This window comes from Gossypium arboreum, chromosome 11, assembly GCF_025698485.1.
Source record: "Gossypium arboreum isolate Shixiya-1 chromosome 11, ASM2569848v2, whole genome shotgun sequence".
Classification (NCBI taxonomy): Eukaryota; Viridiplantae; Streptophyta; class Magnoliopsida; order Malvales; family Malvaceae; genus Gossypium; species Gossypium arboreum.
The window spans coordinates 12,474,745-12,497,873 of NC_069080.1; the positions used below are offsets into that span (position 1 = coordinate 12,474,745).

The 23,129-nt window shown below is 33.0% G+C and overlaps 2 protein-coding genes across 4 annotated transcripts; both read left to right on the forward strand.

The window, feature by feature from the left end:
• The first annotated feature begins 747 nt into the window (after positions 1 to 747).
• Positions 748 to 5,329, forward strand: LOC108473790 (serine/arginine-rich-splicing factor SR34). Of its 3 annotated transcripts, none has more exons than XR_008274365.1 (15): positions 748 to 896; positions 1,007 to 1,105; positions 1,672 to 1,737; positions 1,852 to 1,926; positions 2,030 to 2,132; positions 2,219 to 2,265; positions 2,367 to 2,424; positions 2,566 to 2,615; positions 2,716 to 2,772; positions 2,876 to 3,009; positions 3,089 to 3,187; positions 4,014 to 4,100; positions 4,188 to 4,486; positions 4,689 to 4,722; positions 4,871 to 4,972. XR_008274365.1 is itself a non-coding variant. In XM_017775547.2 (14 exons), the coding sequence occupies exons 2-13, from the start codon at positions 1,019 to 1,021 to the stop codon at positions 4,976 to 4,978; spliced, it is 918 nt and encodes a 305-aa protein (XP_017631036.1). In that variant the 5' UTR covers positions 748 to 896; positions 1,007 to 1,018; the 3' UTR covers positions 4,979 to 5,004; positions 5,106 to 5,329. The 3 variants fall into 3 exon arrangements, 1 of the variants encoding a protein (XP_017631036.1); XR_008274366.1 differs by having other exon boundaries at positions 4,188 to 4,426; positions 4,871 to 4,957; XM_017775547.2 differs by lacking the exons at positions 4,014 to 4,100; positions 4,188 to 4,486 and adding an exon at positions 5,106 to 5,329 and having other exon boundaries at positions 4,871 to 5,004.
• Positions 5,330 to 14,000: 8,671 nt separating this feature from the next.
• LOC108473269 (probable E3 ubiquitin-protein ligase BAH1-like 1) lies at positions 14,001 to 21,800 on the forward strand. The gene is made up of 6 exons (XM_017774783.2): positions 14,001 to 14,181; positions 20,572 to 20,816; positions 20,903 to 21,157; positions 21,286 to 21,423; positions 21,505 to 21,563; positions 21,657 to 21,800. Exons 1-6 carry the CDS (start codon positions 14,001 to 14,003, stop codon positions 21,760 to 21,762), a joined length of 984 nt encoding a protein of 327 aa, XP_017630272.1. The 3' UTR covers positions 21,763 to 21,800.
• The last annotated feature ends 1,329 nt before the right edge of the window (positions 21,801 to 23,129 follow it).

Consider the following 23,129-nt stretch of genomic DNA (forward strand, 5'->3'; position numbering starts at 1 on the left):
ATTTCCATTTGTTCTATCTTTGATTCATTACAAACTTTATTCATTATAATCAAAATTTTAAAATCTCTAATCCCTTCTTGAACAAATCTTTGAATTTTACTTGTAAAAATAAAAAGAATGTATTTTTGAACATTCTTAATATATAATGCATTTTAGGAGCATTTTCTAAGACAATTGCCTCTCAACCTTTTATTATCCGCGTGGAACTATTTTAGCTAGTATACCAAATCAACTAATAATTTTAAAAATTCAAAAATAAAAAAATATTTTATGTTCCAAATAAAAGAATAAGATCAAATTGAATAAATATGTAAAGATTGAAAACTGAATTAATTATTATATCTTATATATAAAAGATCAAAATAAGCATTAAACAACATAATTTTAAGTTTAGCAGAGAGACTATTTTGCTTTTTCATTTAACCTACATAGACCATTTTGTCTATTTTTTCAGTAAAAAACCAAAATGTAACTTTGGATATAGTACAGGGACTATTATGATGCTTTTACCCAAAATAAAATGTAAAAAAAGGGTGATTCTTTTATCTAACGGGTCCTTGCGTGACATAATCAGTTCAGCAAACCCGAGGCAGTTACGTTGTATTTCTCCTCACGAAATAAAGGGGCCCCGCGGGGTGCCTGAGTTATACAGCTGGACAGGTCAAAGGTCAAACCACAATATTTCACAGCGTAAACCTAACACCTCTTGATTGAAATAATATCTACAGCGTGCAACAAGATTTCCATATAATCGGCCACACCCTAACATCTCCTACATAGTTTTATTGATTTTTTCGCCTATCTTGCTCGGCCCCCTATCCCCTCTCTAAAATTCGAAACCCTAAAAAAGGTTCTCTTCGAAAATCTCCGTCTCGGAACAACCTGTCTTCACGCAGGTAAAAACCCTAATTCATGAATTTATTTCCTAAATAAATACATCAGTCCCTTTCTTATTTAAATGCTAATTGAACTCTCAAGATTTATTGTTGTCTTCTGTATTTATTAGGAAAGTGAAAAGATGAGTAGCCGTTCCAGCAGGACTCTTTACGTTGGAAATCTTCCCGGTGATGTTCGCGAGAGGGAAGTGGAAGATTTGTTTTATAAGGTCAATAACCTTTCAGCTTTTCATTTTCTGTATTTGTTTTTCTTTGCAATATCACCTTGAACTCGTCATTGCAAGACACGTTAGTCTTTCTGTTTTCTCGTTAAGTACTTAATTGGTAGTAGGTTTGGAGCAAACAAGTTGTTTGCCTGGAACTTTGAACTCACAAATATAAGCGAATTTATGCTTTGAATTCCGTGATTAGGGTTAAATCTTTCTGGCATATCGAATGTTAAGAATTGAAATTATAGAGTAAAGATTGCTAAAACAAGTATACAGATAGAGAAAATCGATGGGAGAAAAAGATGCTATTGTACAAATTTCACCTTTAATCCTTGGTTTCCTAGATCCACAGAAGCCTAAATGTGGTTGTACCCGTACTTTGTTTATGGTATGTATATATTCTTATATGACTATGCCAGTGAGATTAAGGTTTACTCTAGTTAAATTTATGCTGTGAACCACGGTTTGGTCTAATTGATATGGGTTTCACTGACTCTTGGTATGCTTTTCTTAGACTTTGGATTGTCTCTCAGCTTGTACTCTGCTTTTTGCTCGTTTTGTTGCAGTATGGTCCCATAGCTCAAATTGACTTGAAGATTCCACCAAGGCCTCCAGGTTATGCATTTGTTGAGGTGAGTTCAACCGTGCTGGCTTTTATTTTGCCATCAAACTATTTATTTATTTTTTGTGAGGGGGATATTATTGTTTTTAGGTTTTATTTCTTGTTGACTTCAAATTTTTCTTAGTTTGAAGAAGCTCGAGATGCTGAAGATGCCATTCGTGGTCGTGATGGATATGACTTTGGAGGGCATCGTTTACGGGTTAGTTGCCTTTCTTGCATGTTTAGGTTTTATTAGCATCCATCGATTTTGTAATCAACTTGGCATTCTAGGCTATCTTCTGAAGTGTTTTTCTCATTTACAGGTTGAACTTGCTCATGGTGGTCGTGGGCGCTCTTCCATAGATCGTCACAGCAGTTATAGTAGTGGGCGTGGACGTGGACCATCCAGGCGTTCTGAATATCGCGGTTTAAATCTATCTGATGCTCTTTATAAACCTTAGTTACAAACAAGTAGGCTGCTTATGATTTATCTGGATTGCTATGATGTGCAGTGCTAGTTACTGGATTGCCATCTTCTGCTTCATGGCAGGACCTCAAGGTAAAAGCTGTTTTTGGTACTTTTGTCACACTGAAATAAACCAATAACATGAAAAATAGAACTGACAAAAAATCTTCGCCATGGGACGTATTTTTTCTTAGGATCACATGCGTCGAGCAGGAGATGTTTGTTTTTCTCAAGTTTTCCGTGATGGTAGTGGTAAGACATGTTTGATGTTGACTCATCGTTTAGCTATTATATAAAATATCAGTTAAAATTAGTAATTTTTCAATTGAATTGATTGGGTGGAGACTATATAACTGTAGATTTACTGACATGATTGTGTCTTTTGTTTTTCAGGGACTACAGGGATTGTGGACTACACCAACTATGATGATATGAAGTATGCTGTAAGTTACCTTTTTCCTTCCAACCCTTTTTAAAGGCCTTGTTTAACTTAGCTACTGTCATTGTGTAATATGTACAAAAGCTCATGGTCCTTTCTTGCAGATTAAGAAACTCGATGACTCTGAGTTTCGTAATGCATTTTCTCGGGCATATGTTCGGGTATATGATCTCAACATAGCTTACTTGACATGCTTTTTTTTATGTTATTCCTCCTTTTGCTTTTGTTACATTTCATTTTGCTTACTAGACTTGCTGCCTTTAGGTTAAGGAATATGATTCTAGGCGGGATTCCTCTAGAAGCCCTAGTCGTGGCCGATCTCTCTCAAGAAGCCGAAGCCGAAGTAGAAGCCGAAGCAAAAGCCGTGGTCGGAGCTATAGCCGAAGCAAGAGCCGCAGGTTTTTCTTAATTCTTTTGCATTATGAAAATTTATTTAAGGCTTAAGCATTGCATATTAACCTTGCATGTGTGAAGCAGCAAGTCTCCAAAGGCAAAGCCTTCGCGCAAGTCACCTGAAAAGTCTAGATCAAGGTCTCCTCGTTCCCGCTCTGCATCAAGGTCTCGCTCTTTGTCAAGGTACACTTGCTTCTCCCTTCACATTGAGTGTCTTTGTTGTAATTAGGATAATGCTACTCGTTATTGTTAGTTGCTGGCAATTGGTTTTACAGATAATTTCCTATATTATATGCTTGTGGTCATGGGAAATGGATCAAACTTGTTGACCTTGCAGTTGATTTTTGGTTACATTTGAAGATTTGTCCGTTAAAATGATTCCTCAACTTAGACAAGAGCAGGATTTGTCAATTGTTAGTTATGGCCATTTTGAATTCTGAAATTGAAAGATGCATGCAACTAGTGCAGTTTTTCTGGAGCCGAACTAATTTATTTTTGATAAATGAATATATATAGTTGCTAATTTTGATGGAATTACCTCTTATATATTATTATTGCCATTGCTTGTTTCTAATTTTGTTTACGGCTGATCTTTTCTCCTCACTTCCCCAGCAGATACAGAATTTTCTTTTTAAATCTAGACGTAGCAAATCACACGGTCTGAAGTGATTGACCCTATTTTAAATCCTAAAACTTCCGAATTGCTATTGAAAGCTAATTAGTTTTGTTTCTGCTACACTTAGTTTATTCTATGAGGTAAGGGAATATATTGGAGATGCTTGTGCTCTTCATTCACGGATTCTTCTCGGGGTATCAATGATTAGTAACTAGAACTTTTGGACTAAACTTCTCTCTTGTGGTTGTCAAAATGAACTTGTGCTGTTGAGTTGCATGCTTTCCTCATCCAGAAGACGGGCTATATGAGAAATTGGGTCCGGACTGTATCCCGCATTTGAACTTCACCCACTTTTTTTCTGTTGTCATGAAAATTGCCTTGTTTTCTTTTTAGATATGGATATATGCAGCAAACTGGGGATTGGATATTGGGATCTTGTGGGAATATGGTTCAATTGCATGCAATCGTTTGGTTGCAGAGGTATGCTGTTTTTTAGATGGGCAACTTTAAAACCTTCATTGTCCCTTGTCTAATGTACATAGCATCATAAATGTCCATGGGTGCTAGATTGGGAACAAAGGAGACAATGGACTGCAATAATAGAGCTGGAATTCTTTACAAGGAATTGCAATAGTAGAGCTGGATTTTAGTGAAGTAAATGCTCTGGGATTTGCAAGTCACCATCATTATTTCCCTGTCAATATCAGCTCCAGATTTTGCCAAGCTAATAGGACATGCTATGTGGATTACCTTGGAATTGCAATAATAGGGGAGCATGCTCATTCTCTATACCCTGGTGTTGAAATGTGAAAAGCTATTCTTTTAAGAATTTCATTTTGTTAGACTAGGTTTCTTTCCTTAGGCAGGTTTGTGAGCTGGTCCTATTCTTTATTTCCCATTACCGCTAAAGGTTTATGCTTTGGTTTTTTTTTTTTTTCCTTTTTCTTTTATGCGTTTGGAATATGGTGATTCTGATGTGGAAGGGGCATCAAGGCTCTTGGACATGAAAGTTGTTAAAAGGAACGTGTTGATTTTTAAACTTGGGTTCTTTCTCTGGAACTTTTGCAGATCTCCCTCAAGGTCCAGGTCTCCTTTGCCTTCTGTAAGTGGTTTCTTCGCATGTCTAGTTAAGGTTTTCAAAATTGAATTTGTTTTTACCTGCCTTACAGTTTGTTTGTCCAGCTTAATCTATATGGTTGCTATTACCTATTCTTAATTCTTATGTTACATTTGCTGGATATCACGCGCAGCGTCAAAAAGGAAGGAGCAAGAGTCCCAAAAGACGCAGTGTTAGCAGGAGTCCAAGTGGGAGCAGGAGCAGGAGCAGGAGCAGGAGCAAGAGTGTATCCGGGTCTTGATCTGAAGCTCTATTGTCTTTTCACTGGTATATAGTCAATACTTGGTATTTGATACAAAATTTTCATCCATTTTTATCTCCAAAATATTCAAAATTTCAGTGGAAACTGATGCCAAAATTCGTTTCAGGTAAGATGCTATTGCGGAGCTGAAGATGCCTATGAAACTCTTATGTTTGGATAAAAATTAGCATGGAGTAGTGCGTAACTTATTAGAGTTGTATCAACTATTCTGGATTTGATCTTCATTGCTATATTCATAACATCGGACGTTGGGTGTGTTATTTTAACTAGACTGTTACATACCTGGTTTTGCCATACTTTTGAATATGACTTGATTGTTGTGATGCAAAAGGAAGCAGTTGGTTTTGAGTATGATATGGTATTAAATACAAGGTCCCCAATTGGCAGCTATTAACCAACTTTAGGTGGTTAAAGACGAGACCTATTAGTTCGTTTTGTTTCTATCTCCCTCTTCTCTCGGGTCTCTTATCTTTCGAGTGTAGCCAATTAATCAATCAAATTGTGACAGATCTCAGTCCTTTTTTATACAAATTACAATAGATTGAATTCGAATTGACGATGGTCGTCGGGAAAAAAATGGAAGTTATTGTTTTTAATAGACATTTTGTTTTACGGGAAAAGGTCAATATTTGAAAAATAAGATTCTTAAGCCTTTTAAGATTGATGGTTTTTGTTCCAATAAAAAGTTTTTATATATTATTAGTTTCAATTAAAATAAGAATGGCGTAATGTTGAATTTAGATTTTTATGTTTAAATTTTTGTTAAATTGATCTTTATTCCTTTGAATTAAATTTTATTATCAACATTTTAAAAGATATTTTATTATTTTTTATAGAAAATTAATTAAAATATTAAATCTTTAAACATGACACAATTTAAGTGTATTTAATGTTAATAAATTTTTGAATTTTTATGAAATTTTTATATATTTTAGTTTTTTATAAATTTAAAATTATTTATTTACATATGAAATTATTAAAAAATAATATATTTTTCAGCATTGTAGTAAAAAAGCGTCGACTTTTTTAAAAGTTAAAGACTCATTTAACTAAAAATATAAATTAAATGGATAAAATATAAATATTTTAGGTTAAATTTAATATTCTCAATAAAAGAGAGAGAGAGAGAGAATGAACAATTAACGTGGCTATGATTTAATATCCTGTGTTAATATAAGACTATGGTCTGTTAGCAGTGAAGTGGAAGGCGGTAAGAGAAAAAAAGCAGTAAGCAAATAGGATGGTGAATCGGATGTGGTTGTTGGTGGTCGTAAATCTGGCAGTCGGTATGCGGGGATCAATACAACAAATACGACTTCCCTGCTGGCTTCGTGTTTGGTTCTGGCAGCAGGGCTTATCAGGTCTCTCTCTTCAGTCTGTTTGGTGCGGCAAGCCAAGGTGGTAGCACTCGTAGGCATTTTGGATACTTTCGCCCACGCTGGTATATTTTTTTCTTTCTTTAATTATTATCTCTCTTATTCACACTACTCACTTAATTGTTGGACCCATTCACAAAAACTTCTCTTCCCATTTTGATTCAACCTTTTGTTTTTCTTTCATTCTTTAGATTTTCTTTTACGTTAACATCTTGTAAAATTTTAAATTTAAAAGATGAAAAAGAGATTAAATTTTAAATATATAAAAATATATATAATATTTTAATCATATATATAAAAATAAACAATCAGTTAAAGAATTTTAGTTTAATAATGTGTTCAATGTCAACGCTATAAAAATAAGTAAAAATAATTAATTCTCTGCTTAATAAAAATAATTAATTGTCTGCTTAATAATAAATCAAGATATATTAATTGATTTATCAATCAAGACCTTAGACACCAATGTTTGGTTTCAATCGACATAGATAACGATTCCTGCAAATCTATCTTGTTATTTTTTTTTTAGTATTATTTCATTTTCGGGGCACTTGAGCTTCAATTTAATATTGTAATAATATTTTTCTTATTTCATTTCATTTTGAGATATTTGAATTTGAGACTGGTGCTGAAATTTTCTTTAATTTTACTGAAATAATTATAATAATTACAATTTATTTCATTTTATTTTGGGCAATTAAGCTTAAGTTTGATGCTGAAATAATTTTTCTATTTTTCAGTATAATGATAATAATTACTCTTTATTTCTATTCATTTTCAGGGTATTTGGAATTGAGTCTAGTGCAATAATATATATATATATATATATATTTAGTTTACGGAATAATTATAATAATTATTATGTATTTCATTTCATTTTCGAGACGCTTGAGCTTAAATTTAGTGCACAAATAAAATTTTTATTTTTGAAATAATTATAATAATTATAATTTATTTCATTTTATTTTTGGAGCACTTGAGCTTGAGGTTTGTATTGCAATAATATTTTTAAAAATTTTCCAGATTAATTATAAGAATCATTATTAATTTAATTTCTTATTTGAGGCACTTAAATTTGAGTATGGTGTTGCAATAATATTTTCTAATTTTACGGAATAATTATAATAAACACTATTTATTATATTTCATTTTAAGGGCACTTCGATTTGAGTCAAGGGTTAAAATAACATATATATTTTAATTTTTTTAGAATTATTATAATAATTATTATTTATTTTATTTCATTTTTGGGTATTTGGGTTTGAGTCTTATGCTACAATGTTTCTTTTTTAATTTTTTGGAATAATTACAATCAACACTATTTATTTGGTTTCATTTTTGGGTACTTGGACTTGAGTCTGCTGTTACAATAATAATTTTAAAATTTTCAGATTTATTATAAGAAATAATATTAATTTCTATTGATTTTCGGGGTACTTGGGATTAAGTCTGGTGCAGATAACAATTTTTATTTTCTGAAATAATTAAAGTAATTACCATGTATTTGATATTATTTTCAGGGCACTTGAGCTTGAGTTTGGTGCAACAACTTTTTTTATTTTCTGGAATAATTACAATAATTACAATAATTAAAATCTATTTCATTTCATTTTTGAGGCACTTGGACTTTGAGTTTGCTTCTACAATTTTTATTTTATTTTATGGAATAATTATAATAATAGTTATATATTTCATTTCATTTTTCGGGCACTTGGGCTTGAGTCTGGCGTTGCAATAATTTTTTTTTAATTTTTCAAAATAATTATAAAAATTACAATTTATATCATTTCATTTTCATGGCACTTGGGCTTGAATATGTTGTTGCAATAATTTTTCTTATTTTTTGAAATAATTATAATAATTACAATTTCCTTCATTTCATTTTCAGGACACTTGGGCTTGAGTCTGATGACGCAATAAGTTTTTATTTTTCGAAATAGTTATAATAATTACAATTTATTTCATTATATTTTCGAGGCACTAGGGTTTGAGCCTGGTGCTACAATATATTTTTTATTTTCCGAAATAATTATAACAATTACCATTTATTTCATTCCATTTTCGAGGCACTTGGGCTTGAATTTGGTGCTACAAGAATTTTTTTTTTAACTTTTGGAATAATTATAATATTTACTATTGATTTCATTTTCGAGGAACATAGACTTGAGTCTGGTGTTGCAATAAATTTTTTTTGGAATAATTTTAATTGTTACTATTTATTTTATTTCATTTTTGGGGCACTTGGGCTTGATTCTGAAACTACAATAATTTTTTATTTTTCGGAATAATTATAGTAGTTACCATTAGTTTCATTTCATTTTCGGGGGCACTTGGGCTTGATTCTAGAGCTACAATAATTTTATTTTTCAGAATGATTATAATAATTACTTTATATTTCATTTAATTTTTAGGACACTTAGGCTTGAGTTTAGTGTTTCAATAATTTTTATTTTCTGAAATAATTATAATAATTACTATTTATTACATTTCATTTTGGGTCACTTGAATTTTTTTCATATTTGTATTTTTTATTTTTGAAATTTAGGTTCGATCACAAAATATCTATTAAATTTTGTTACTTTTAAAATCATATTTGTCAAACATATATTATCAAGTGTAATTCTATATTAATTTGCTACTTTTATGTATTGTTCAAAAATCAATTAATGGATTTAACATATGACATTAGCATTTAGATTAAAATTTTAAAATTAAAAAATTACAATTTAATAGTATTTAATTTTTAATTATAATCCAATTTGGTACTTGAACTTGGTTTTTTTCTTAATTCAATACTTAAACTTATTAAATGTTATACAAATTACCCAAAACACTGTCAATGTAAAAAATTGTGTTATGCTATAAAAATATTGCCAGTATTAGAGGAAATTCATGGTAAAAAATTAGGCATTGAGTTATAATTAACTAATTAATTTTTAAAAAGAAAACAAGAATTTTAAAATCCAAAATAAAAATTTTCATTATTTTAAATTAGTAAATAAATAAACAAAACTAAAAGTAACTGAACGTTTAAAATACAAAAAGAAATATCATGTCATCTATCAAATATCGATTCATACATTGATTATTTTACTACCTTATAAAAAATAACATTGTTAGTATATTAGAGTAACTTGTAAAACGTTTAACAAGTTCGGTACCAAATCAGACAAAAACTAGATTAAGTACTAAATTAGAAAAAAGAGTCAAGTTCATGTACCAAATTTGACCCAAAAAGATTAAGTGTCAAATTAAGAAAAATTGTTAAGTTCAAGAATGAAATGTTATATTAAGCCAAAATATTAACACCCTTAAAAACAGAAAGGAAATATTTATGGAAAAATATTTTAGAAATTGAAAATTTTAAGAAACGCTAATTAAATGATATATAATAGTAACACTAATTAAATAATAATTAATTTAAGACAATATATATCATTATAGTTCAAACAAATAAAGATTCTATTATACAAAAAAATGATATAGTTTTATTAATTATTAATTTAATATTACTTAATATTAATATGTTAAACCCAACTTTAATTAAACTATGAATAAAAAAATATTTTATATCAATTTAATAATATAATGAACAATAAAAGATTCACTTTCATTCAAAAGTTTCTTCAATGATTAATTTTGAGAATATTTTGATTATTTTATGTTTTATATAAAAAAACACATGAAGAAATTTAAATCCAAAATATTATAAATATTATTTTTACATCCTCGCCATCTATAAATTTATAAATATTAATCTTTTCATTAATATTTTATAAATTTATTATATAAATATTTTATTCATTTAACAAATATTTTATTTTTAAAATTAAAAACAGTTAAGGAAAAGAGTGTTATTTAATATGATGGTTCATTAAATGAATTATTAGCACGCTTATTTGCAGTTAGTGTAAACATAGCGGTGACAATGAAATTAAATATTGTAGTGATACTGTAGCGTGAGACAAAAAGTAAGTTAAACACACCGCACCATACCCAATTGCCTATCTGTAATACCCCGAAAATTTCTATAGTAAGATATTATCCTTGATATAGAAAAATAAGGAAATAAGTGACAAAAAGGGAAGTTTTGAGTTATTAAAATGTTGGGAAGTAAATTATGATATCTTGATTCAAGGAAGGACTAAATTGTAAAAGTGTGAAAAATTTTGTTGCCTAAGTGTAAATACTCAAAACTTGAGGGGTTAAAGTATAAATATGAAAAATTTGAAGGGCCAATAGTAAATATTTTAAGGGTGGAATGATCTAGAAACTAAGGAAAATGGGTGAATTAGGACCAAATTGAATAGGTGAAAATTTATGAGGGACTAAATTGCAATTTTACCAAATTAAATGATGACTCAAGGATAGAATTTTAAAAGATAATAAGGGCAAAATGGTCAATTGGAAGAGAGAGAAATCTAGAAAGTAATGATGATGTTGATGATATTTATAATTATTTAATTAAGATAAATATTATTTTAATATTTTAATAAGATATTTTATTATTTATTATTATTTTATTATTATTTTATTTAATATATAAGGAAGAAAAGATGAAAAATTTCTATCATCTTTCTATCCATGCAATTCATGTTAGAAGAAAAGAGAAGAAAGAAAGTTTTCTTTTCTTTACAATTTGGTCCTTCCACCAAAAAAATCCACCATTTTCACTTAGAAATCAAAAGAATTTCCATAACTATCAAGAGAGAAAGATGACAAGGAGACTATGAGGAGCTAGAATATCAAGTTAGATTCAAGAAATAGAAGCTGAAGGAGAGAGAAAATCAAGTTAAAGATTGAAATCAACGAGACAAGGTAAGAACATCAAGATTTCAATATATTTTTAAGTTTGATACTATTGAAAAAGCATGGCAATGATGTTAATGTAGAGTTTTCTTATATAAGGTTTTATGTTCTTGATATGTTAGTGGAGAGAAAGTAATGAGAAATAGTGTAGAGAAAGAAAATAAGGGTGTTATAAATATGGTAAATAAATGTCTTGCACTAAAATAGTTTTGGACAATAGCAGTAGGCTGAATTTGAAAAATCACCATAAATTTTGGAAATCGAATTAGATGATGAAAAAAATATGGAATTAAATATTATTGAGTCTAGTTTCTTTTAAAAGAAACCATGTAAGCAATGGAATTTTGAATAATGAGATATAATAAATTTTGTGAGACAAGGTTAGAATGATTTTGGGTTCCCCTGTTCTGACTTTGGAAAATCATCAAAAATTGGAGAAAAATAATTAAGGGCTTAAATTTATATGTTTAAAATATTTAATGAGTCTATTTTCAATATAAATAAGCAGGAACATCATCTGAGTCTCGTATGAGGAGATAATTAATTCTTAGTAAAGAAGGGTCGGAACAGTTAGACATTAGAATAGGGGTAAGTTTAAAGAATAAACTGTACTTATTGGCTAAATAAAAAATTTTGAAAATTTTATGGTAAGAATATATTTGAGCCTAGTTTCATGGAAAATTATCGGATCTTAATTTGAAGTTCTGTTTCTTAAGATAAAAATAATTTAGTGACTATGATACGATAGACAACTTTGAATATACATATAAGTAAATAGTGAAATTATAGATAATGTTACCTATAAGCATGTTATATACATTAAGGATGTGGAATGGAGAGGAGGAGAAGGAAAATGTATATGAATATTCAGCTAGTATGGTTAATTTGCATGTTTTGGGCTCAAGGACTAAATTGAATAAAAGTAAAACTTTGGGGGGTAATTTTGTAAAAATGTCAAAAATGGCCAAATTGAAGGGTTGTTTTATTATTTAAATTAATAAATTGTATGAAATTATTAATTTAATATCGGGAGAAAATCGAGAAATTGGTAAATTACCAAAATGGCCCTAAATCTTGGTATTTCTGCAATTTAATCAGGTAGGTTCGTATAACTTGAATGAGCATGTAAATATGTCAATTTAAATATTGTATTATATTTTATATGATGTTTGAATTCAATATATGAAATGTATGGATGTTGAAATGAAAGAAATAATACATGTTTTGAAACTACTTGAAAGGGATCTGTTTGAATATTGGGTTCCGGATGGATATAGGTGATTTCCCAAATGAAAGAGTTCCTACATGTGTTGCAGAAATAGATAACCCGGACGGTAAATCTGACAAAAGCCTTCTCGAGAATATAAAGTGGATAGGATTCGTTCCTGATTCACTATAATACTTCAAAGTGGATAGGATTTGTTCCTGATTAACTATGGTAATTTAAAGTGAATAGGATTTATTCTTGATTCACTATGGTAACTTAAGGCGGATAGGATTTGACCTGAAAAGGGTAGTCCTGATTCGCTACGGTTACATGATATATGATTCATTATGGTAACTTAAGGTGGATAGGATTTGACCTGAAAAGGGTAATCGTGATTCGCTACGGTTACAAAATACATGATTTCTTATGATAACTTAAGGTGGGTAGGATTTGACCTGAAAAGGTAATCCTGATTCACTACAGTTACATGAGATGTGATTCGAGAGAGTGCTTGATGATTAAACGTCCTAACGGTTATTTCTGAATATAAATTGATGGAATATGGAAATATACGCTTTGAGTGTACTGTTGAAAAATCCATCAGAACTCTAATGATTCAACTGATAGAATATTTGATATGATACGAGAATTATAATATGAAAAGGATGTTACATGAAACATGAAAATGAGTACCAAATGATATAAATTAATTGAAATTATTCTGAAAATTTCAGTAATGCCTCATATCCTATCCCAGTCTCAGGTACGGTATGGGGTGTTACACTATCTAAACTCACCCTAAAAAAACATTATCATTGCCTATCATAGCAAAGAAAAATGATAAATAGATTGATTATACAATATTCTCAATGCATGTTTAAAGGCAATAAATTTAATTTAGATTTAGTTTGGATGGGAAGTGTGTTTAACTACATTTAATGTAAAAATAACAGTAGTGATAAAATTATATATTGTAACGTAGAATAAAAAGTAAATTAAATCTACCGCACTCAACCGCACATCCAAAATATAAGTGGAGTTGATTTCATTAATTAGCCGCCTTAAGACTTAAAACAAGTAAACCATCGCTTTCTGCTTTGCAAAACACCTACTTACGGGATTTCACCTCATTGGTCGGTTCTTTTTTTTTTTTCTGTTGTACAAAGGGTTCTTGCTGAATTGAACTATTTCTTTTACTTGTTAAACCAGAAATAAAAAAAAAATTTGTTATTAAGGAAATAAATAATAAGAGATAGATGTAGAAATATAAATGAAGTGTCACTTCATTGATATTTAAATAAATAATAATATCAAATTCCTGGGCTTGATCTTTCATTGGACTGAGTCTACTGTTTTGAATCAATGGAGAGATAGATTTTCGAGAAGTTGACTTTTTTCCCGTTGGCCATTGAATACGACCCAATTGGTTACACTACCTTCGCAATCTCCCCTATCCGTTGAAATGGAACAGTGTGTGAAACTGCGGTTGCCTGCCAAAATATCTGATCAAAACTAAAACTACTCATCATCATCACTTCCCTTCCTTGTCTAATTCTTGAATTGCGTGTAAGTGTCTTGTTTGAAACAAAACCAGGGAGAACTAAAACAGATGAAGTTCTGCAAAAAATACCAAGAGTACATGCAAGGACAAGAGAATCAAATGCCTGGGGTTGGCTTCAAGAAGCTTAAGAAGATATTGAACAAGTGTAGGAGGGATGTTCAATCCAAGAAACACCTCCATGGTCATGGGGCTTTTCTTGACCTTCAATCTTGCCTTCGCCATTGTCCAGGTTTTTTATACCTTCATACCAAACATTGTTTTGTTTGTCAAAACTCAAATAGGGACCTAACCTTTTCAAGGTTACTTGAATAAGGATCAAACGGTTTAAAAGAGTCTAACATTTCGAATTTGATGAAATAAGAGCTTATATGGGTATTTGTAATTCATGGACCTAATAATTCTGTGGTGTTGAAAAAACTATTGATGTGTCATTTCTTAGTGATGACATATAATTTTTCTTAAAACTAAACAATTTTAACATGAAACTTATATAATATAAAAAACTGTTTTGAGAAGAACCCTAATCTCATCCAGAAATGGTCTAGAACTCAAATTTCTCAAATATTGTCCGAGATTACCATGGTTGCAAAATTAGTTTGAAGAATTCATTGTGAATCCCAAAACAATTTGTCCTTGGACCCTTAACGTTTTTCACATAAATCTCAATCGATCATGTCTAGATCGCTCTCCAGCAAGATAAGAAGAAAGATTGAGGAGAGAAAAAGAGATGAAGAGAATGTGAGACGTGTTGCATCAGCAAGTCAAGCTCCAGGACATTATCTTGTAAATTTTGCATTCAAGTCCCTCTTCTACTCGTGGCTACTGCAGTGTTGGAGTTTGAATGTACTTTAACCGGGTAAAGTAAGAGTTACAAACAGAGCACCAGCAGCAACGTATTATACCCGGATAAAATATGAAGGAAAAAAAACGCTTGAAGCTCAAGCTTTAAGCTTGCTATTAAGAATAAAGAACAGAACCTTGAAGTTTTTGAAGGCAAAGAAATATGGAGCATAAAAACTTGAATGAAATTCAATGGATTTTCATTAAAAGAAAACTTTGGCTTGTAGCCCTTACATATATCAGTCATTGACTGATCAAAATAAGTCAAATACATCACCTAATGTATACCTAATACCACTAAGATACATTGAAACTTGATAGACATAACTTGCACACATGGTAAAGCTGATTTATCAATCTATCAGCACCTAATTATATCAAACATAAAACAAACATAGTTCCAAATGAACTAGAATGCATTACATTAACCAAAGTAACAAAATGGACAAAATGAACAACTGGAAACAGACTTTAGCTCTTGGCTCGGCAGCTTCTGGTCTTGGCCTGCTCTGCATGGTCTAATGGTTTGGTGCATGAGCTGCATGGAGGGCCACATTCTAACACTCCTCCTTGGTCTCCATGCTGCTAACTCCAAGTTCTTTCCTTAACTTGGTGAACCTTGAAGTACATAGGGTCTTTGTAAAAATATCAGCAACTTGGTCTTCTGAATTGCAATGAACCAGCTCTATCTCTCGAGCTTGTTCCATCTCCCTTACCACATGCAACTTAATGCTGAAATGTTTGGTTCTACCATGGAAGATAGGATTCTTTGCAATTGCAACAGCAGACTTGTTATCAAAAGATCTCTGTTGCTTCCTTTTGATATAGGTTTAAATCACCAAGGATTTTTCTAACCCAGATGGCTTGGTTTATCGCTCCAGATGACCACATACTCAACTTCTCTCGTTGATGAGCAACAATTGATTGCTTCTTGAACTCCAAAGAAACATAGTGAACCAAGGGTAAAAGCATACCCCGAGGTGCTTTTCATATCATCTTTTGAACCGCCCAATCATCGCTCGATGTAGCCTATCGCCTTCGTGTCTTCATTCTGCTGAATTTCAATCCATAGCTCGTGGTGCCTTTGATGTACTGAGCACTCTCTTTGTTGCTTGAAGGTGTTGTTTGTTGCAAGAATGCATAAATCTTGACAAAGACACTAACAAAGATATATGATGTCCGGTCAGTTGTTGTCCAAATACAACAAGCAACCAACTAGACTCCTATAATCGGTTTCACTAACTTTGTTCATAGCCTTCTTGACTTGATAGTTTTGCTCCAACAGCCATAGGTGTGCTTGTTGGTTTGCAGTTTTCCATAGAGAATTTGCTTAGAATTTTTGCAGCAAATGTCTTCTGTCCCAAAAAGATTCCACTATGAGTTTGCTGCACCTCCATTCCAAGAAAGTAGGTCATTTGCCCTAGATCAGACATTTCAAACATCTCTTTCATTTTGGCCTTAAAAACAGCCAATATATTTTGGTCTCCTCCTGTCACTAAAAGATCATCAACATAGAGGGACACAATAAACTGTGTTTCAGCTTGGTTCTTCTTAACATACAGAGTTGGCTCACTAGAACTCCTTTCAAACCCCAAGCTGACCAGGTAACTGTCGATCCTGCTATACCAGGCCCTTGGTACCTGTTTTAGGCCATACAGAGCCTTCTTCAATTTGTATACCATGTCTTCTTTGCCTGACACAACAAAGCCTTGAGCCTGGTCAATGTAGATCTCCTCTTCAAGGAAGCCATTGAGAAATGCAGACTTCACATCGAGCTGGTGGATTTTCCACTGCTTCTGAGCTGCTAAGGCAATCAGCAATCTGATGGTGTCTAGCCTGGCCACTGGTGCAAATGTCTCCATGTAGTCCAGGCCATACTTTTGGCTAAAGCCCTTCACAACTAGCCTAGCTTTAAGCTTGTTTAGGCTCCCATCTGCATTCTGCTTGGCTCGATAGACCCATTTTACTCCAATAACCTTTCTATTGGTTGGTCTAAGAACCAATTCCAATGTCTTGTTCTTCTCAATCATGGCAATTTCATCACCCATAGCTTGCTTCCAGCCTTGGTATGCTTCAGCCTCTTCAAAGCAGCATGGTTCTTCTTGTGCAACATGAGCCCTTTCATAAACATCAGCCAAAGTCCTTGTACCCCTGACTGGTTCATCATCAACATCCATCTCTGGATCATTTTGATCAGCTTCAAACTGATCTGTCACAAGTTCTTCAGGAATGGCTTCAGGTTCATTTCTTTCCCAGTTCTAACAAGCCTTCTCATCAAACACTACATCTCTGCTCACTTGGATTTTGTTGGTTAAAGGATCCAGGATCCTATAACCCTTTTTGACCATACTATACCCGGTTAAAATACCGAGAACGACTCTTTTAGACAACTTGTCCTCTTTATGGTGGTACTTGGTCGTAACATAGACAACCAAAGACTTTCATATGAGCCAATGATGGCTTGAACCTGAACCAGGCTTTAAAAGGTGTTTTGTGAGCGAGTGCTTTGGTTGGAAGCCTATTCTGAATGTAGACAGCAGTATTGAGAGCTTCAGCCCACATTGTCTTGGGTAGATTTTTCTCAAACAATAAGCATCTGGCCATATCCATCAAACTCCTGTTCTTCCTTTCACTAACCCCATTTTGCTGGGGTGTGTAGACATTGGTTAGCTGGTGTTTGATGCCAGCATCTTTGCACAAAGATTGGAACTAAGCTGAAGTGTATTCAGTTCCATTATCTGACCTAATGGTCTTTATCTTGCAGCCTGTTTCTGTTTCCACTGCAGCTTTGAACTTTATAAACACTTGAGCAACCTCAGACTTATGCTTCAAAAAATAAACCCAGCAGTATCTGGTATAGTCATTAATAAAGAGAATAAAGTACCTGTTACCACTTAGTGATTCTGTCCTCATGGGGCCACAAACATCACTGTGCACCAGTTCCAACTTGCTTGAAGCTCTCCAGGTTGTGTTTGTAGGAAATGGAAGCTTGGCTTGCTTTCTCATCTGACAGACTTCACAAACATCTTCACTCTGAACTGTCTTGGTGAAGTTTTCAACCATTTCCTTACTGACCATTTGAGCCATAGATTTGAAGTTGGCATGACCAAGTCTTTGATGCCAAAGCTTGGTGTCTTCAGTTGAAGCAATATGAGCTGAGTGTGAGTCACCTGACCAGTTGACTTCAAAGCATTTGTCACTCATGGTGATGTCATGAGGCTTGATCCATTTGGATCGGTGATTTGGCACTCCTGGCCCTTGAACACAACTGAGTACCCCTTTCCTAGCAGTTGAGAAATGCTAAGTAGGTTCCTGTCAATCTCAGGTACCAACAGCACATTTTTGATGATTTTGTCACCTGTGGCAGTGCATATTTGCACATCTCCCTTGCCTTCAGCCTTGATTAACTGACCATTCCCAATTTTTACCTTGGTTTTGCAGGATCTATCCAAGGTTTTGAAAATTGTTTCATCTGGTGACATGTGGTTGGTGCAGCCACTGTCCAACAACCAGCCTTTTGTACCTTTCTTCTAGCCAGCTGAGCATGAAACAACAAAGACTTGTTCTTCATGGTCACTACTTTCTTCAGCCACCCGAGCTTCTTCATTCTTGTGTTGAGGTTGGTTTTGGCCAGGTCTGCCTTTTTCTTTGCAGACTCTTTCAACATGGCCCTTCTTCTTGCAGTGTTGACACACAACATCTGGCCTGAACCAGCATCTGGCCTCTGGATGACCAGGTCTTTTACAAAATCTGCAGAGTCGATCTCCTCCTCTTGCAGCATCAGGCTTAGGCCTGTTTTTCAAGTTCTTTTTGCCTTTATAGGCTGAGGTGCTCGAGACTGCTTTAGCCCTAGCTTGGAAAGCACCCTCCTGGTGCTCCTCTATTCTACTGGCTCTCCTTTGTTCCTGAGCAGAGAGGGCATTAATGAGCTCAGTTAGGGAGATTGTTGCCAGGTCTCTCGAATCCTCCAAGGATGAGATCTTTGCCTCATATCTTTCAGGCAATGTTGAGAGCACCTTCTCCACAATTCTTGCCTCATTGAACTGTTCTCCTAGCAATCTTATGCTGTTGACCACAGCCATTATCCTGTCTGAGTACTGCTTCACTGTCTCCTCTTCCTTCATTTTGAGATTTTCAAAGTCTCTTCTCAAGTTTAGTAACTGCTGCTGCCTAGTTCTTTCAGTGCCTTGGAACTCCTCCTTGAGTTTGTCCCAGGCCTGCTTGGGAGTCTCACAAGCCATGATTCTAGGAAGATAACATCAGAAACACAGTTCTGAATGCATGACATGGCCTTGTGCCTTTTGGTCCTCTCATTTGCATGTTGTCTGATTTGAGCTACTGTTGGGTTGGCTTTGAGTGGAGCTAGCTCAGCATCTGTGTTGACAACTTCCCACAGATCGAAGGCCTGCAGGTAAGTCCTCATCTTAACCTGCCATATGTGGAACCCTTCACCATTAAAGACTGGTGGTGCAGCAGGAGAAAAACCTGATGAAGCCATTTAATTTTCAACAACAGGTCCTCTAAGATGAAAGTTCTTGATACCAATTGTTGGAGTTTGAATGTACTTTAACCGGGTAAAGTAAGAGTTGCAAACAGAGCACCAGCAGTAACGTATTATACCCGGATAAAATATGAAGGAAAAAAAATGCTTGAAGCTCAAGCTTTAAGCTTGCTATTAAGAATAAAGAACAGAACCTTGAAGTTTTTGAAGGCAAAGAAATATGGAGCATAAAAACTTGAATGAAATTCAATGGATTTTCATTAAAAGAAAACTTTGGCTTGTAGCCCTTACATATATCAGTCATTGGTGATCAAAATAAGTCAAATACATCACCTAATGTATACCTAATACCACTAAGATACATTGAAACTTGATAGACATAACTTGCACACATGGTAAAGCTGATTTATCAATCTATCAGCACCTAATTACATCAAACATAAAACAAACATAGTTCCAAATGAACTAGAATGCATTACATTAACCAAAGTAACAAAATGGACAAAATGAACAACTGGAAACAGACTTTAGCTCTTGGCTCGGCAGCTGCTGGTCTTGGCCTGCTCTGCATGGTCTGATGGTTTGGTGCATGAGCTGCATGGAGGGCCACATTCTAACATGCAGTCTCCCTGGATTTATTTTAACTTAATTTGTGATTAATATTGGCTTTGGTGAACTAGATTGTTAATTCCTCCTACTTTAAAATAATGGAATTTTTCTTGAGTTGTTTTCTTAGAAAGAAAACTCAATGTCATGGAGGTTTTAAAATCTTTTGATTTTGAATAAAGGTAAGGGTACGGAAAATTTGGAGTAATAAGACTTAGAAATTTCAAAGTTGTTTAAGTTTTAAGCTTTCTTTAGGATTTTTTTTAATGAAATTTTGGATTTTATGTTGTCAAATATCTGTGTATCCTAACATTGGGTTTATGGATAATTTTATTTTCTTTTCAATTAAAATGAGTTGTTCAATTTCAAATTTTTAAGTGCTTGTATTTTAAATTTGACTAATCTATTTGAACAGATTCGAAAATATTAAGTCCTTATTTAATCATTTTGAAACCTTTGGATTCTCATCGATTTATCTTTAGCTGTGAGTCAATCAGGGATGATATTTCCATGATGTCCATCTTTATAGTTTAATTTCTTCCTACTTTTCTTCTTTTCTTATATATTCTCTTCATGATCTGATACGGATAACATTACTAGTATTTTTCTTTTCCTCATCTCTAACACTTGCTGCTTCACTCCTGTTCCAACGGAAAATTATTGATTGTCCAGTTTGCGACGGGACCTTCTTCCCGTCCCTTCTCAAGGAAATGTCTGATGTAGTAAACTGCTTCAATGAGCGTGCCCAGAAATTGCTTGAACTACACCTTGCTTCTGGCTTCAGAAAGTACTTCATTTGGTTCAAGGCCAAGCTTCAAGGAAGCCATATTGCCTTGATTCAAGAAGGGAAGGACCTGGTTAACTATGCAATGATTAATGCTATCGCTATCAGGAAAATACTCAAGAAATATGATAAGGTATGCTTCTTTCGCCAGTGTGGTTGAAAAACATTCTGTTCTATTTCTGCTTAAATTTTTTCTGCTTCCCAAATGGAATATTGCAGGTTCATTACTCCAAACAAGGGCAAGCCTTCAGGTCACAAGCACAAAGCATGCACATTGAAATCTTTCAATCACCATGGTTATGTGAGCTCATGGCTTTCCACGTAAATTTGAGGGAAACAAAGGCCATATCAGGGAAGGCCCCTGCTTTGTTTGAGGGCTGTTATCTCACTTTCAATGATGGCAAACCATTCCTGTCGTGTGAACTCTTTGATTCTGTCAAGCTTGATATTGACTTGACTTGCTCTATTTGTTTAGTAAGTTACAAGCTTTTAACCATTACATATATATTAATCACAAAAAAAAAAAATAAATAAATAAATTGGCCTCAAAAGTGTAGGAAATTGGTAAACTCTAATTGGGGTTTTCATCCTTGACATAGCAGGATACAGTGTTTGATCCAGTATCTCTCACTTGTGGCCATATATTCTGCTCCATTTGCGCTTCTTCAGCTGCATCAGTGACCATTGTTGATGGACTAAGAGCAGCCAATCCAAAAGAAAAGTGTCCTTTATGTCGAGAGGTGAGTATTCCTATAAACATGGAATATTATGCTAAAAAAGCTCCTCTTTATGTTAAATTTAATCTTTACTTGTGGGTTCAGGCGGGAATTTATGAAGGTGCTGTACATTTGGATGAGCTTAGTATATTGTTGAGGAGAAGGTACGATCCTATGGTTGCACCATGGATTCTCTTGCTTATTCAATCAGTTTCAACGAATTCTTACTGGGATCATGCATTTATTTTTTTGAACAGCTGCCGTGAATACTGGGAGCAGCGACTTAAGAAGGAAAGAGTGGAGAGAGTTCGGCAGGCAAAGCAACACTGGGAATCCCAGTGTCAGGCATTCATTGGACTCTGATTATCACTTCCTTCTTTTCCCCTGTAAATCCTTTTTTTTTCTTCTTACAGTTCTCTATTTCCCCATGTAAATCATTCTTCAAATAATAGAAAAAAAATGTTGTTAGAACTTTATTTAGACAAATATTTCTATTACACACGAAGGGATAATGTCACGTTTAATACCTATAAATTCATAAAATATTTGATGTGGTATTTATAACCATATTTATCACATTGAACTAAGTATTTTATTTTATTTAATATTTCATATAACATTATATTATCCATTTGGAATTAATGATTTGAAAAAAATTTGTTGAATTTTCACCAATTGATGTTAACAATAAGTACCATAATAAAAACACATTGATAATTCAAATAACACGTAGAACATTTTCAAAGCATTAAGTACAACATTAGACATTTTATAAAAATGCATATACTGTAATAAAATATATTAATAGATAAAATACCAGATTAGACATTTTCAAAATAAGAAGTATACCATGTTGTATATTTATAAAGGTATAGGAATCAAATGTGACATTGTTCCCAAATAAAATATTGAACATTTAATTTTGTCTGATGATTGCTTAGAAATATGAAATAACACGAACTTAAGTTATGGCATACTGTATCTGTCCAAGCAATTTCCAAATAATGAAAAATTTTCATGAAATGGGCTATTATGTTGGAGATACATGATTGGTAATATTTTCATAAGATCCTGTATTTATTCACTGAACAAACGTGTTGAAGTTGGCCTGCATGTAGAGAAAGAAGCAGACCAAGCTGCTAATCCATGCAATTGCAACTGAAGCTGATGCTGCTAATTTTCATTTTGTTACTTCAAGTGTTTGTTTTGTAACTTAGTTAGATTAGAACTAAGTTGGTAATGTACTTGATGTAATTAGGTGATGTTTGAGCTGATAAATCAGCTTTACCAAGTGTGCAAGTTAAGTTTATCAATTTACTAGGTTATTAGTAGAGTTAGGTGATGATTAGGTGACATTGTATCATTTTGACCAGCTGAAGTGTTTGGTATTTGTAATGGCTTTATGCCTCAATTCAATATGATGATATCTTTCAGAAAATTCTTCTTCATTCTTTGGTTTTTTACTTAAGTTCTCAAGCTGAATTTTCTTGTTTTGTTTAGTAAGACATATATGCTTCTTGCTTAAGCTTTTGTCAAATTTCTCATTCTGTTTTCTTAGTTCCAACAATTGGTATCAAAAGCTCATTTTCTTAGTGGACTTTTCATTCTTCAAGTCTAAAAATCATGTCTTCATTCGGATTCTCTCCAGCTCCACCACCAATTTTTAATGGAGAAGGCTACAACATTTAGGTAGTAAAAATGAAGAGCTATCTGCAAGCGTTTGACTTATG

Coding starts and splice junctions, on each gene's coding strand:
- LOC108473790 (XM_017775547.2), top strand. CDS start 1,019: ATGAGTAGCCGTTCCAGCAGGACTCTTTACGTTGGAAATCTTCCCGGT. Junction 1,738..1,851: donor CAGGTTATGCATTTGTTGAG/GTGAGTTCAACC, acceptor AATTTTTCTTAG/TTTGAAGAAGCTCGAGATGC. Junction 2,266..2,366: donor CTTCATGGCAGGACCTCAAG/GTAAAAGCTGTT, acceptor ATTTTTTCTTAG/GATCACATGCGTCGAGCAGG.
- LOC108473269 (XM_017774783.2), top strand. CDS start 14,001: ATGAAGTTCTGCAAAAAATACCAAGAGTACATGCAAGGACAAGAGAAT. Junction 14,182..20,571: donor TTGCCTTCGCCATTGTCCAG/GTTTTTTATACC, acceptor TTGATTGTCCAG/TTTGCGACGGGACCTTCTTC. Junction 20,817..20,902: donor TACTCAAGAAATATGATAAG/GTATGCTTCTTT, acceptor GGAATATTGCAG/GTTCATTACTCCAAACAAGG.